Consider the following 15545-nt stretch of genomic DNA (forward strand, 5'->3'; position numbering starts at 1 on the left):
TTAATTATGGCACACTACTGGGGAATTTACATTATTGATAGAAAATTACTAGAATATTGTGACTTTCAGGGCTTGTGCTTGGGATGCTTGTCATGATTTTGAATTTCATAAAATGTTTACAATTCATGGAGATTATTTTCATCAGAGATTACTGTATCTGTTCTGTTACAGGCAACGGAGAGACTGTTTGTGTTCAATGTTATGCACTGGGCAATGTTAGTAACTTGATGATGTGTACGTCTTGTGGTCGTCATTATCATGGCAACTGTCTTCCTTTAGCTTTGTCACCAGGTATGTTAATTTTTAACATGAAGTATGTTGTTTATACAATATTTGACATTTAACCATGCTCCAAGTAATATATAATTGAGATTTACTTGTGCAGTCTAATCTGAAAAGTATTTTTACTTTGGCTATGGAAAAATTGGTACACTGTCTGAATGCATATTCAAAAGCTCATAAAATTTTTCCCAAGTAATGTAAATGAGCCAAGAAACTACAGACTGGAGTATGTCCTATCGTGACATAGCATTAGGGATGGATGATATCGGAAATTTGATATCGTGATATATCGTCGCAGACAATACGATACAATATTCTTTTCGTATTGTGATATTGGCGATTCATCTCCGCAATATCACCAAATATCATGACGATGTATCGCTGACACGATATATATCACCAAAATCGTCTGAACGATATATGGCCGAACACTACATATCATGCACCTTTCTATCAAATAGAATTTATTAAAGAAATATGTTTGTGAATTTTTCTTGATCATGTTAATGTAATTTGGTGTGAGCAACCATATTAATTTATTATTTCTTGTTTGAAGCTGTTCGCGCTGGTTGGCAGTGCTCAGACTGCAGAATGTGTCAAGTGTGTCGTCAGCCGGATGATGATACAAGGTTGCTTTTGTGTGAAGTTTGCGACAAGGCATATCACTCATACTGCATACGACCAGCAGTAGCAACTGTTCCAAAGCAAGGGTGGAAGTGCATGGTAAGTTGTTTTTTTTTCAAGTTCCTATGAGTAATATGTTCATATGTTTTCAGGGGAATGTGCGTAAAACACTTATAATACAAGGGAGAATGTATACCAGAAAATGTTATAACATCCTGCTTCAGCAGGACGATAAAAGTAAAAAGTGCATGTGCTGTAAAACTGTATATTTGCTAAGGTTTTTTTGAAGACATTTTGATATTTTACTTCACATTACTACCTCCAGGTTCTGCTTGGGTGGGTCTCTGTTCTCTTATATAACTAATCTTTTACTTGCAGAAAACCACAATTTGTGGTGAAGTATTTTAATTCTTCCGTTCTCTTCTTCATTATTGTAAGGGGATGTTGCAAGTGTGCAATATGACAAGCTTTTTCAAAATTAAACAAATGTCATCAGGTTAAACATGCTGTAAGTTAGCAGATGATCCTTTTTATTATTTGTTTCACTTATAACTTGTAATACTTGTGAGTTTAATATAGTCTAACTGTTGTACATCTTTTATAATAACTTTATTTCTCATGACCTTTTCCCCCCCATTGCAGAACTGTAGAGTTTGCAGTGATTGTGGGGCGAGAAGACCTGGATTGGGACATTCATCTCGTTGGCATGCACACTTCACTGTCTGCGACTCGTGCTACCAACAGCGGAACAAAGGCTTGGCATGCCCTTTGTGTGGAAGGTCGTACAGAGCAGCCGCCCAGAGGGAAATGGTGCAGTGTGGATTGTGTCGAAAGTAAGTTCTTGATTTGCTCTTACCTCTGTGTGAAGAATTTAAGGATTCATTAATTTAGTTTTCATCACAGTTCTATTTTCTCTATTTAGAGATTTTCTTCTGTAGTAACTTGGATAATCCCCAAGTAGATTTAATGTTTCACAGTTGCCATGGTGATTTTCTTCTGATTTTGTCTGTAATCTCTGTATATTGTAGAGATGATCAGATACAAAATTTTTGTTCAAATAGAACGTGAATTTTTGCAACGTGCAAAAAATGCAAAATCTGAAAAACTGATGCAATTTATAGGATTGTCCAAATAAAATAGCATCCCCGGTGATGAAATACGTGCAAAATTTTATTTGCAAATTATTAACAAAAAAAAAACTGCAATTGAGACTGCATGATGGTGTTGCTGATTTGGTATGAATGAGTGAAGAAGAAATTGTACTAAACCTTATACATCTCATGAAATCAACCAGGGTGAGTTGAATGGTGCATTTTAGAAATTCCCTCCCACGTGCCTGGAAGGCTGCCCAGAGGTACATCAAAATGTGAAGTGGTAAAGGGAGTCTCTTTATTTTAAGCAAATTAGGACACTGTATTCATGAATAGATACAATTAAATTTATCCAGACTATCTAGAAATACAATTGGAGGAGCTTATCAATTTAGAACTGTTTCTTGTGTGGTCCCAAAATTTTTTTTCGCCACTGTTATGTACTCTGATGTAGCATTTTTATACTGCTTTTGTTATTTTTTTTATATTTACCATAAATTTGTGTCCCTTCCAATAACTGATATTCTATCACAACTAAAATTACAAATGTTCTATGATGCTGGTGGATGGTTCATTCATGTAATTAATGCATATAATTACAACAGTTCAATGGATTTGATTTGCTGTACAATATCAATATACTGTTATATTCATAGAAATAATAACAGAATGACTAGAATATTGCTTGCACTAAGTTTCTTGTTTATAGAAATTTAATCAGTAAAATTGCCTATATTAGTCAATACCGATTAATCTGTCACAACCTTACTTTAACATCTCTTCCTTGAAAGCTTGCCCTCCATTCTCTGATATTGCCAACACTTCATTTTTATCTCCTCTATTTTGTCTTCTCGCCATTTCCCTGGCTTCCTCAGTATATGCCTTGTTGTAGATGCATCAATGATCAAGCATACATAGTGAAGTTGAGTAGTTGGTTCACTTCTTGCACTTGGAGGTTTGCATCCTTGCCCAGTGTGTGTTCCTTCGTCATTTTTATCAAAGCATCATTCATCCTGCCATAGTGATGGCCAAAAGTAGTAGAAAACCAACAAAAAAGAAGAGAATTGCAAATACCTTGTCTTTCCTTTCCCACTATACTCTCTAGAAAATTCATTTCTGCATATTTCCTCTCGACCTTTTTTCATTTCCCAAGTTTCTGAACCTATGTGGCAATTGAAACATAATTTATATCAACTTTTTCACCTCTTTATCGAACTGCCTTGATTTTTTCGGCTCCATATCTATATTGATATTATAGTTAAAATTTTCAATTTGCAGGCATGTACATGGTCAGTGCGATTCAGAAGCTGACTTGGCAACGTATCAACACAGGAAGGAGAGTAATCCGGATTATGAATATGTTTGTCCAAATTGCAAGAGCTTAACAGAGGTTGGCCGACAACTACTGATTAAAAAGAGGGAGAGTAAGTACATTCTTATGTTAACAAGAAACCTATAAACTTATTGGTTGGCAAGCCTTGCAAGTTTTTGTTATGTCTTTTTTATAAAGGCTTTGTTATTTATGGTTAAAACCCATAAAACTGGTAAAAAATGCTAAAACGTATGTTAAAATTAGAAATAGGTTAACTTGTCAAGTCGTTTGCTTCCTCCTTTTTGTCTGGCAACTAGTCTTCAGTCAATGTGGCTGTGTCTCTAAAGATATACATCGGAATATTAAGTAGCTGTCATTTGAACATAAAATCAATTTCTTCGCTCAAGGTCCCGGGTTCGATCCCCGGCCGGTTGAAATCCGGGAACTTTTCTAACGGTGGAAGCGGCCCCGGCACCCACCCAGCGTCGAATAACATGGGTACCTGGGGGAAACCCTGGGGGGTAAAGGCGGTCAGGGGCGTGATGTTGATCACATCACCCCCACTCACGACCGGATCAAGAAAGTGTGGGGCGTTACCCCCACACCCCCTATACGCCTTCATGGCGTGGTGCTGTGCACAGGGGAACACTTTACTTTACTTTTTAATTTAATTTTTTAAAAAATGATGCTAAATTAATGGAAGTTTTGAATTTTGCATAATTTTCAGGATAATTAGGCTCCATGAAAATGTCAGCAGCATTTTCATAGAATCCACAAAATGCTTAAAACTCAAGTATCCATAAATAAACCCCAACCAATACATTCCGATGCTGATACCTAGAGGGTATACGTATTTCCTTTGTGAAGCATGCACTGTTACAAATGGCTGGTAATTCCAGTTGCATTTCCTCACATGTGCATTGGTCGATGAAAACACCAAATATTCGGGGGGAATTGAATTTTCATATTTTTGAAAGGGTGTGAGGTGGATTTTTCTAACATTTTTTGTCACGAAAAGTGCAAAATGCGAAATAAACTCTTTTAAACACGAAATTTAGAGTTTATTTACCTACACCACACTTTCTGGCACCTGAATTATTCTGTTAGTTATGCAAATCTCGGAAAATTGATTAAATCTGCTGTACATATTTGGGAAGCAAAAATTGACTCCCTTTACAGAGGAATAAACTTAATATTCTATAAGCGATATAAATGTGCAATTACAAGGAAAATGTTTATTTTGTGTAATAAGTATAGTTTTTAAAATCAAATAAATGGGTTTATTCACCATTTTAACACTGAAATGCCATTTTATATACCACTTTTGATCCTGAAATATGTCTAGTTTTTGTACTGAAATCATGGTCTTCTATTCATCATAATATGTGGCCCTACTGATAACATCAATCAGCCAGTACCAATAAAATGTAATCTATTTTGATAGTGTTTGGAAAAGGAAGTGAGTGAGTTCCAGAATCATCTTCCTTACAGCTGATACTGAGTATTGCCATATAGCTGAATTGTTGCTGATTACTCCTTTGATCTGAACAGTGCCAGGTTTAGAACCATCGTGAGGGTAAACAGCTACTAGAAAATAAGAGAACAGCAGTAACAAGCTTCAGTATGCTGACCTTGTGCTATCCATTGAAAAACTGCTTGACAGATCTTGGCTCTTAAATGCCTGTTGAATACAGAATTTAGCATGTAGCTAATGCATGCAATGCATAGAGAATATACTCATGTATTTAATTATTACAAAGCAATGTTACTTACATGTCATTATTTTCCAGGTATGGAGGAAGCAAGTGTTGAGTCGAGCCTCCTGACAACTTCTCAGGAAAGCCTCTTGATGGCTGATGATTCCCTTTCAAGTATGGAAGTGGAACAGTCGACATCAGATAGGGTAAGTAAGAAAGCTATTTTGCTTTAATTTCATTCCATTTATGTGCATTGTGAACAGATCTCAGAATTATAATTGTAAATTTACAGTTTTTAGACTTGTGACGTCTCTTGTTTGCATTGACACTTCTTTTAATTTTTTCTTCTCCTTACTTCACATGAAACTTAGCTGGATCAATTCATGCTAAGTTATACTCATGGATTCATGTACATTTAAACTTGATTGATCAGTATTTTAACCTTGATTGTGACTTAATGTACCCACAGTGATGCATTATTTGGCAATGTTATTGTACATATCTGTGTTTATATGCGAGTTTCAAGAATTATTGATCTTCTTACATGCATCTTTAGGTATAACTTGGAGATGGATTAGTTGAAACAACATTCATAACATTATCATATTCCATTTAGTTTCATTTTTGCAAGATAAAGACCATATTTTTTTCACTCTATAGATAATTATGGAAGTAAAAGAAATCATACTATGACATTTGATTCCTATTTTCTTTAGAGAGGTCTTTTTTTTTCGTTCCCATTTACAGCTTCTACAACTTTTCTCTTTTTTTTTTATGTCTTGGTTTTACTGCTGTAGCTCTGCTTCCAATGTAACGTCGTCACCTTGTAATCAAGTGGTCCTGGGTTCGATACCTGTTGATCCCACTTTAAACAGTTACAATTAGCCTTTCTGTACATAAAGTTGACTTAAAAACAAAACTCAGTGACTCTGTCTAATGCTTCCAGTTTTACCCACACATATTTTCTCTTCGGGGGCGTGATGCTGATTACATCACCCCCACTCACGGCCAGATCAAGAAAGTGTGGGGCATTACCCCCACACCCCCTATACGCCTACGCCTTCATGGTGTGGTGCTGAGCACAGGGGAGCACTTAACTTTTTTTACCTGAGCCAATATCGATGTGAGGATTGCCCAAAACCAATGGTATCAGAAAGTATTGGTTGAAATTTAACCTTAGGACTAGTGTCTCACGGAGTTCACAAAAATTGGAAAATATATCTTATGGGGGATTATGAAAATTGTAAAGCAAAACAGTGGTAGTTTCCTGTTATATACTTAAAGTGGAAAATTTATAGATTAAAATTTTAAGACATTGAGACCTATTGTGAACTCTTACAGTTTTCAAGTATGGCTGGAAATCTGTAAGAATATCACCAGTGGTGATATTGATTGAGAGTGATATTGACTCAGCCATATTTTTCTCATATTCATCTGTACTAAATAAAATTATTTTTGATCGTTTAAATCATAATATGCTAAACAAGAAATGCACATAGTTCAGTTAAGATTTAGAGTGATATATAGGGCCATGCATATTTCGTTTTTGAATAAACACTAAATGTGGAAAAACATATTGTAATGTTAATTTTTAGTGTTTCTGATAGCTGTGAGGTGCATTTCCCTACCCTGTTTTGTCACGGAATGAAGCAAAATGAAGTGCAAAATGCGAAATGGGCTCTTAAACACGAAATTTTGAATTTTACCGATGTGGCACTGATATTTGAATTATCCTGCGAGTTATGCAATTCATGGAAAATGGATTAATTCTGCTGTAAATATTTGAGATGCAAAAATGGACCCCTTTATACAGGAATAAACTTAATACTCTGGTAACTACATAAATGTGCTATTAAAAGGGTTATGTTTATTGTGTAAAAAGTGCTGTTTTTAAATCAAATTTTGAATTACGTTCGCAACTTTAAAACCAAAATGTCATTATATATTCTGCTTGCGATCAGTTTTTTCACTGCTATAACACCATAATGTTATTTTATTAAATGTTTAAAGATACTGATGTGACAGTTTGATGGTGAAATGTAAATTTCTCTTGCAGTATGATGATTCACCAGTGAAGGCTGTTGGATTGGGGAAAGGGAAACCTTTCTGTGCAAGTAAAATAGCAAAGAAGAAATTGGGCTTAGCCAGCAGCAACAGACCAAAAAGCCTGGGCAAAGGGGGCCCTGGAAAGGTTGGTTTCCAGAAGAAACAGAAGATTCAAGATTTTGCTCGCAGGCGTGCTCATAAACCAAAGATGAGAGGAATATTTGGCGTTCCTGGTCTTGGTTTGCAAGTAAGTACTATTCAAACTTGTCGCCAGATTCTTTAACTTAAAAACACATTGTCATAGTTGGGTTTGCTTTAGAATTTCCTGATATGGTAAATTTCACATACATATATTAGTTTCTCCTTATCACATACGTTGTTTTTTTGAAGTCAGTACGTTTTTAGGGATGGGCCAATATGACATTTTGGCCGATACCGATAAAGTACAGATATAAAATTAGAAATGGTCCTTGAAGAACCTGAAAAGTTCATTGACCTCCTTAATATATGTGTGCTTCAAGGTGACTGCAGTGCAAAAGGAGTTGCATATTTAGACATTTACTTTTTTAGAAAGTAGGGCACGGAGATTATCCATAAAAATTACAACAAAATGGAAGAATTTTGCACTAAATTATCATATATTTATTGATATATCGGATCGGTAAAATAATCGGTAATTTTACTGATATGCCTATATCGACCGATACCGATAGAGTACCGATTAATCGGTCCCATCCCTAGTACATTTTCATTGCTTTTTTAATTCAAGAGTTTAAAAATTTCAATAAAAAGTTATATTAAAATGTTAGAGCATATAAATATTACCATGAAACTTAACCAAGTCAAGCTGCAACATTTTAACTCTAGGAAACTTTTATACTCATTTATGTAATTATTGACAAAGAAATTTACAGTTCATCAGTGGCATGGTATGTAGGATAATGTGCAGTCAGCAAATAAATGCTCCTTCAGATAAGACATTTTGGTTAAAAGATCATTTTGCATTTTCTATCTAATTTTATGCCATTCCACAGTGAATAATAGAAAATACATATATTTAAAACACAAATGTCACTCCTAATGTTACTTTCATGTTTCCACCATCAAGTAAAATATGGATGTCTATATTCATTTATTCATTTTTACCCTCGTCTGTATTTTGGTTGCGTGCGTGTGTATGCATACGTGTAAGGTTTGTGGGGGATTATGACGTGAGGCTTTTATAGATTTAAGACGTAGTCTCAGATATTGTAATATAATATTGTATTGACCTTATGTTCATAAGAGAAAATAATTTGTTACAGAGACCGCAAGCAGATTTTTCGTCATCCAAATCTGAGGAAGAGCCTGGTGTAGAGAATCGTTTAGTGTTGTGTTCATCAAAAGATAAGTTCGTTCTTCACCAGGATATTTGTGTAATGTGCGGAGCCCTTGGTAATGACCAGGAAGGGTGTCTTATTTCATGTTCACAGTGTGGGCAGTGCTACCATCCATACTGTGTTAATGTTAAGGTAAGTGTTTTCCTTTATTACAAAAAGATAGTTCAAACAGCAGTTAAGATATTCACAGCACTTAGAATTTCAATGTTGAAATAATGTAGCAATTTAAGTGATCATTTTTATTTTTAATATTGCTTTATATATATAGTGGAAGCATAATTTTATATCTTGAATTATATTCCGTATTCAGGATCCCAATAATGCTATATGTTAGAATTCCAGGATTTTCCCCCACATTTTAAGTTTTTTGTCTTTGTCCTGTAAAAAACATAAAATTCCGGTTCCACTGTATATGCATATATTAGGAATGGGGACAGAATAGAGTAACACCATGTGCCAACATTTTCATTCAAGTAGCCTGTACAGCCCTCTAAACTTCCACCTCATTAAGGGGTCAGGTAAAATTTTAAACTTTATAACATGTTTCCCATGTGAAGTCATATTTTACAATGATGATTTGTACCTATGTAGCTTAGATGCAACTCAAACTTACAAGAACCACAACACAGCACATTTTGGTTCCAGTTGTACCAGAAAGCAACATTAGAATGTTATTTCAATGTGAGAGGCAAATGCGATTCTATGTCAATAATTGATTCCTGTGTTCTAAAATCTCCGAATTGAGAATAATTTAGAAGAAACACACATATATTTTAATTGCAGTAGTATTTTCATTGCCTGGTCTTTAATTCTTCTTTGGTCATTCTTATTTCAGGTTACAAAGGTAATCCTTCAAAAAGGTTGGAGATGCCTAGATTGCACTGTGTGTGAGGGTTGTGGACAAAGAAATGATGAAGCCAGACTGATTCTCTGTGATGATTGTGATATTTCATATCACATTTATTGTATGGATCCACCTTTAGATTATGTTCCTCATGGGAATTGGAAGTGCAAATGGTGAGTTAAGTCTTCATTGCATGCTGAAGATTTGCTTTGTTGTGGCAAATTTTTGCTAAGGTCTTACGTTGGGATTCTACTCTGTTTCAAATTTTAGGAATTCTTTTGATGTTCTGTATTTTTTTGAAAATTGTTTCTTTTCCTGTGAGAGTTAATATATTTATGGTACTGTTAATGTATTCAGTTTAGGATAAATGCGATACCATCATTGATGCTGATACTCTTCCTGATTTTCACTGATACCAAAACGGAAACATTGTAACAGTTTATAACTTCAGAATGTTTATAAATGTAAAAAAAAAAGTATTCATCCCATATTCATTTTAGAAGGGAATATGGACGTCTTACCATTTGATTACAAAAATTTTGCTGCAAAACAATCTGTGACTTGATCTCATGATACCATAAAAGACATTATTGAGCTATCTCCTGCACTGGCACCATTTTCAGTTCTAGCGATTGCAGCACCTTCTATACCAACAGAGCCTCTACCTAGAACAAAAACTTCGGGGGGGGGGGAACTTGTTAGTTTCCGTTTCTTTTGCCACAAGCCATGCAGCTGTAACTCTAATAGTTTCTTCGTAACAAGCCTTTGTAATGTTGGAAAGACTACTTGGCCACCCGTAGTTACAATGAAAAATGTGTATACAGTCAAATCCCGATTTTACGTTCCCGCATTATAAGTTTTCCTGCTTAATACGTTCAACCATCCAGGTCTCGGCAAAAGGCCATGTTAAATAATGTCTAACTCCTGTTTCCTGCTTTACACGTTTTCCAAGGAGTGCTGATGTAAAATTTGCCAGAAGCCTGGTCTGTTGTCCAGGCAACTTTTCCTTCCTTTTCCTTCCGTTTTATTCACCTCGCGACCTTGAACTTCCAGATGTTAAGTTTTTCATGCGAGAGGAGGGAGGGAAGAGGCATGGTTCTGTGCGGGGGGAGGTGCACCAGTTTCATTTTTCCTACCTCCCTTGACGGACAGGAAAGGAAAACTGCACTTCTTGCATTCTCCGTGAAGATGAAACTGGCCGATCCTGACAACAAGCGCACTGTTGCCAAACCGATTCTTGCTAAATGCTGCCTTCCTTAGAGTTTGGGCACAACGTGTGTGACTGAGGTGTCTTTGTTCACCCTTCGCCCTTCACAAAAATGGAAGTGGAAAATTGACAACCGGACTTTCACCATTCGCTTCTTTGCCCAAACCTGTAGGGAATCCTTCCTTCCTTCTCCTTTGCTGGGCAGCCATGGTGGCCTTGTCAGTAGGGTGTCTTGACTGCCATGCTGGAGACCTGGGTTCGATTCTTGGGGTGGTGAAATAAGCTGCCACATTAAGCAGCTCTGGAGCTCACCCAGCCTGAAATAAATTTTACCGGGGGATAACATTGGGGGGTAAAGGCTGCCCAAGCCTGGTGCTGATAACACCCTTTTCAAATTGGCAGAGATCGAAGAATATGTGCGGTAAGGTCAGCCAGAGCATGGTACTGATCACATCATCACTGATCACAGCATGGTGCAAAGTGAACCTTCACCTTTTTCTCGTTAGGAGAGGGGGCATTTGCTTTCTCATGCCCCCTATGGTATCATCACTAGTCTTGTAATTACTGAAAAGTGCCAAGTATTTCTGTCTTGATTTTCTTGCTCGTGTGGAAGTGAAAGCCCCCTTACACGAGACATCTTAACCAATTAACATAAAGGCAAAAAGCAATCTCCTGTCTTCTTTCCTCTGACGTCTAAAATTACGTAGTTGCTTTTGAACCTGAATACGCACATTCAACGAACATAGCGTAGGGCGAGTGAGGAAGGAGAAAAAAAAAGGTTCCCATCTTCCCCCATAATCTGCCACTGTGCATAGCTGTGCAGTAATTGAAGGATTCAGCCCTTTTCTCTTTCTTAAATGCCCCAAATTATCTTGCTCATATCTCTGAAGCATTGACATGACAGCAGTAATCTCCCCCTTTCCTTCTTTCTGCAATTTGGCCAGGACTGAGCACACTTCTGATAAGACTTGTTAAACTGCATTGGCGCCGCTCCACCACCTGTTTGCATCCCCCTTCCCCTCCCTCCTGTTACAAACCGGTCAGATGGGTTACTGTGAGCAGCTGGCAACAGGCGCCAATTTATTTTTGTCTCCTGGCTCCAGAGCTATGACTCATCCACTCTGATGGATCGAAAAACGGCATTGTTTTGAATGTTTTGAATCTTGCCTCGAAGGTTCTTTTGATTTGAAGATTTGTAAACAGGAGCACCAGATACAAAGTGGGGAGTTATAAAAAAAGAGGACAAGCTAATTTTTTCTTGTTCTCCCTTCTGATAAAACACCTTGAACACAGAGCAGTGCAGGAAAGAAATGCACTTGATGCTAAGAATAATATAATTGCTGCTTTTTATCGAAACCATTCAGGTGCTGAAAATAAATCACTAGAGGCACGCAAATTTCGTTTTTGACGAAAATATGAAATAACATGGTATAATGTTCATTTTTCATGTTTCTGAAAGGTGTGAGGTGCATTTTCCTACCCTGTTTTGTCACAAAATAATGCAAAATAAACTGCATAATGTGAAATAGACTCTTAAACACAAAATTTACTGTTTATATACCGACGCGACCCTTTCTGTTGTCTGGAGTATCCTGTGAGTTATTCAATTCACGGAATATTGCTTAATTCTGCTGTAAATATTTCAGAAGCAAAAATTGACCCCTTTACACAGAAATAAACTAAATACTCTGGTAACTACATAAATGTTGTATTAGAAGGGATAAGTTTACTTTGTATAATAAGTGCAGTTTTTGAATCAAATTTTGAATTATATTCACAATTTTAAAACCAAAATGTCATTGTATATAGCACTTTTGATGTGATTATTCACCGCTATAACACCGATATGTTATATTATTTACTGCTTTTGAACCCCAAATCGACTCTGTTTTTGTACCGAAATTTGGCTTTTTTATTTACCAAGAATATGTACCTCTATAAATCACGCAATATTAAACGTTGATGATAAAAAAAGAAAACATGTTATTTACAGGGAAACTTTTGGTGGAAGGGGTGTTTGCCCTCCACAAGAATTCTAAATCCAATAATAAATCGTCAATTAATATGGCTGAAAATAACAATCAGTGGCGTGCCCAAGAGGGGTTGCTGGGGTCATAACTCCTGCCCTCTCTTTGGCTAATATTTCTAAGAAAAAACTAATGTCAAAGGCAGGAAAAGATGGCAAAGCAAGGCTGACTACTATAAAAAGTATACTTAACCCCAATCTCCCTCTTTCAAAAGTGCTGCACATGACACTGATAACAATCCACCTATTGTGATGTCTAAAAATGCGTAAGTTTGATAAAGTTTTTTTTTTTGTTCACTTCATGCTGTTGGGCTGATCGAGACTGGATACATATGCAGCTCAAAGTGGGATGTGAACCATTGTGCATGTCTTCAGGACACTGATTACAGTATATAACAAGTCCATTCAGATGCACTGTTATATGGGCATTAAATTATGCTAAGATTGGAAATTTAAATCTTCATTTTTCAGTGGGGCTTTTATTTCATTGCATTCCCCATAATAAATAAGCACAGATTCTGAAATATCATTATCGGAGTTATATTAAAAAAGTTATTCAAAATGAAAATATTGGCATGTATTTTATTTATTTTCATGCTCCATTGCAAAGAATGGGAAATTTTGTAGCAGTAATTCTTGTATTTTGTAATATTTCTTTGCTAATTAGTACTCTCAGTTGTTTCACAAGATTTTCCATACATTTGCAATGAAAAAAGGCACAATTTGAAGTTAATTTAACATTTCAATGAAATTCGTCAAAGAAAAATGCATAATTGTGGTTGATCTTAGTTCATGGCTATTTTGCAGTGTTGCCAAATCACTTTGTACAAAGATCGGAAATATCGCAATAACATAAGGACAATAAACATACAAAATATATTCTATTGGGTTAGTAAATAATAGAAAAATGTCATAAAATTGTATGAAACATAATTTTATATGTCCAAATTAGCGTACATCATGGACAAAAAACTGCATAGTTGTTCTTGAACAAACAGTAACATCATTTTATACTCAGGAATCTACATAACAGAAGTGGTGAAGTATAAGTGATCTTTAAACTTAGAAACCAGACATATATGTGTTTAAAAGCCAGCTCCATGTAAGGGAGGCTGGAATCTTCTGGTAACATACTGTATACTTTAACAGTAACTGCAAAGAAAAGAACAAGTTTGATATGAAGATAGAACTTTTCGAAAATACAAATATGCCCATCTAAGCGTGCCAACAATATTGTCAACTCTTATAATATTGGTACTTTTGTGACGTACTTGTAACAGCATTGTAAAATTATGCGTAGGCATGGCCATGAATTCCAAATATATATTAGATAATTTGTGAAGAATATAATTTTGTTCAAAAGTTACATTCCTGTCTTATTCCTGACTGATTAATTTTTCTTTTAAGAAATTGCAAGCTTGACAGATTTGGGTACATATTTTAATATTAAGTTCCCGTTCGCAACACACTTTGACATTGGGGACGCAATCTGCTAGTTATTGCGCAAAATTTTATCAATAACTGAGGCGAGAATACATTTTGGTAAGGATTTAATACTCAATTAATTGTATATCTTACCAACCTCATACATCACAGGGTTTTCCCCTGCTGTTATTCCCATTATAAGTACATAAAAATGCTTGACGTCCATCTATAAATGATCCCCCTCCAATTACCCAATACTTCTGAAACTAGCAACTAATTATCAGTTTACAGAGTAAACGTAGATCCCACACAATCAGATGCATAAACTGAATCTAATAGGTGGCAGTGAGAAGCAGTCATCCACCCTCCCTACCCTCGAAAGTTGGTCCTCTGCTAATCCATCATTGACTTTCACAGCAGATTTCGCTCTTTTCCTTAGAAATTCATAATCATACTTCTTTCCCATTGTTAAATAATTTTTGACACAATATACCCCCTAAAAAATCTATTATGTAGTCATTTCTTACTGACACTTGAGTTTCACCCCTCCCTTATGCTTTCCCACTTTTTACGTTCCCGCATTTTACACTTTTTATTTCTGGGGCCTGAAAAACGTAAAAATTGGGGTTTGACTGCATCGTATTTACTCATGTATAATGAACACTTTTTTTTTCCAAAATTTTTGCCTGCAAAAACTGTGGTGCATATTATGCATAGAATAATTCGGACAGCCAACATGAAACCATACAGCATCATTCCATGATTTTTGTGACTCTTGCATTGATTGTTGATGTTTATAGAACCATATCATGTTATATATTGTTGTAAAGCTTAAATTCTACAGTTTCTAAATATGGCAACAGTATTCCATTCAAGATGGTGAATGGGCAGTAAAACATTCTGATTTTTATAGTACTTGGGATGAAAGAAAAGATAAGGAAAAAGAAAATAAGAATTAAAATGTATTACTGGCCAAATAATATGACATATATGGAGTATGTAAATGCCTTAATGGAAGAAATCTTGTGCTGCTAACTGTTAGTTTGAGGGTCCTGAATATGCCTTGTGTAGATGTTACATTAGTTATGGAGAAAGCATATTTTAATGTTTTTTTTAGAAAAAGTAAAATAGGAATGAGCAAAACTCTCACACCAAAGTTAGAGCCTAAATATAACCAATAAAATACCTCATAAACTATATTTGGAACTATTGCTCTGAAGCTCCATTAAAAGCTGTGACTAATGTAACCAAACCAATGTGGCTAAAATATAGACCCTACAACTTTGTTAAGCTAGACATATTTGCTGGTCTCTTGATTGGCATAGTAGCATCTTTTAATACCTACAACTAAGAAAGCCATTTCTTGAAACTGAATTGTACTGCACATTGTACATGAGGTATAACTGTTAGTCGTTTTTTCCCAAGATATAATTGTTAGTAGTTTTTCCCCATCAAAACCAGAGTGCGCATTATACACATGTAAATATGGTATTGAATATTCTGAACTACTATGAATTGTTACGATGTTCAAGTGTTTGTATTGGTGGGAATTATTCACAGTATCAATAGTGGTATTATCTCGTCCCTAATTTAGCTTGCAAGAAATCAGAAA

General features: G+C 35.6%; 1 protein-coding gene across 14 annotated transcripts in view; it reads left to right on the forward strand.

Annotated features, from left to right (window-relative positions):
- The window catches only part of LOC145978331 (histone-lysine N-methyltransferase 2C-like), a 184919-nt gene that overhangs the window by 23295 nt on the left and 146079 nt on the right, over positions 1-15545 (forward strand). For all 14 annotated transcript variants that reach the window (XM_083110895.1, XM_083110904.1, XM_083110906.1 and 11 more), the window contains exons 8-15: positions 172-291; positions 839-1005; positions 1549-1739; positions 3276-3421; positions 5100-5212; positions 7063-7299; positions 8357-8563; positions 9267-9448. In XM_083110895.1, the coding sequence (XP_082967021.1) occupies positions 172-291; positions 839-1005; positions 1549-1739; positions 3276-3421; positions 5100-5212; positions 7063-7299; positions 8357-8563; positions 9267-9448 (1363 nt within the window). The remainder of the gene's footprint in view (positions 1-171; positions 292-838; positions 1006-1548; positions 1740-3275; positions 3422-5099; positions 5213-7062; positions 7300-8356; positions 8564-9266; positions 9449-15545) is intronic.

Source organism: Lepisma saccharinum, chromosome 24, assembly GCF_977018435.1.
Source record: "Lepisma saccharinum chromosome 24, izLepSacc3.1, whole genome shotgun sequence".
NCBI classification, from domain to species: Eukaryota; Metazoa; Arthropoda; class Insecta; order Zygentoma; family Lepismatidae; genus Lepisma; species Lepisma saccharinum.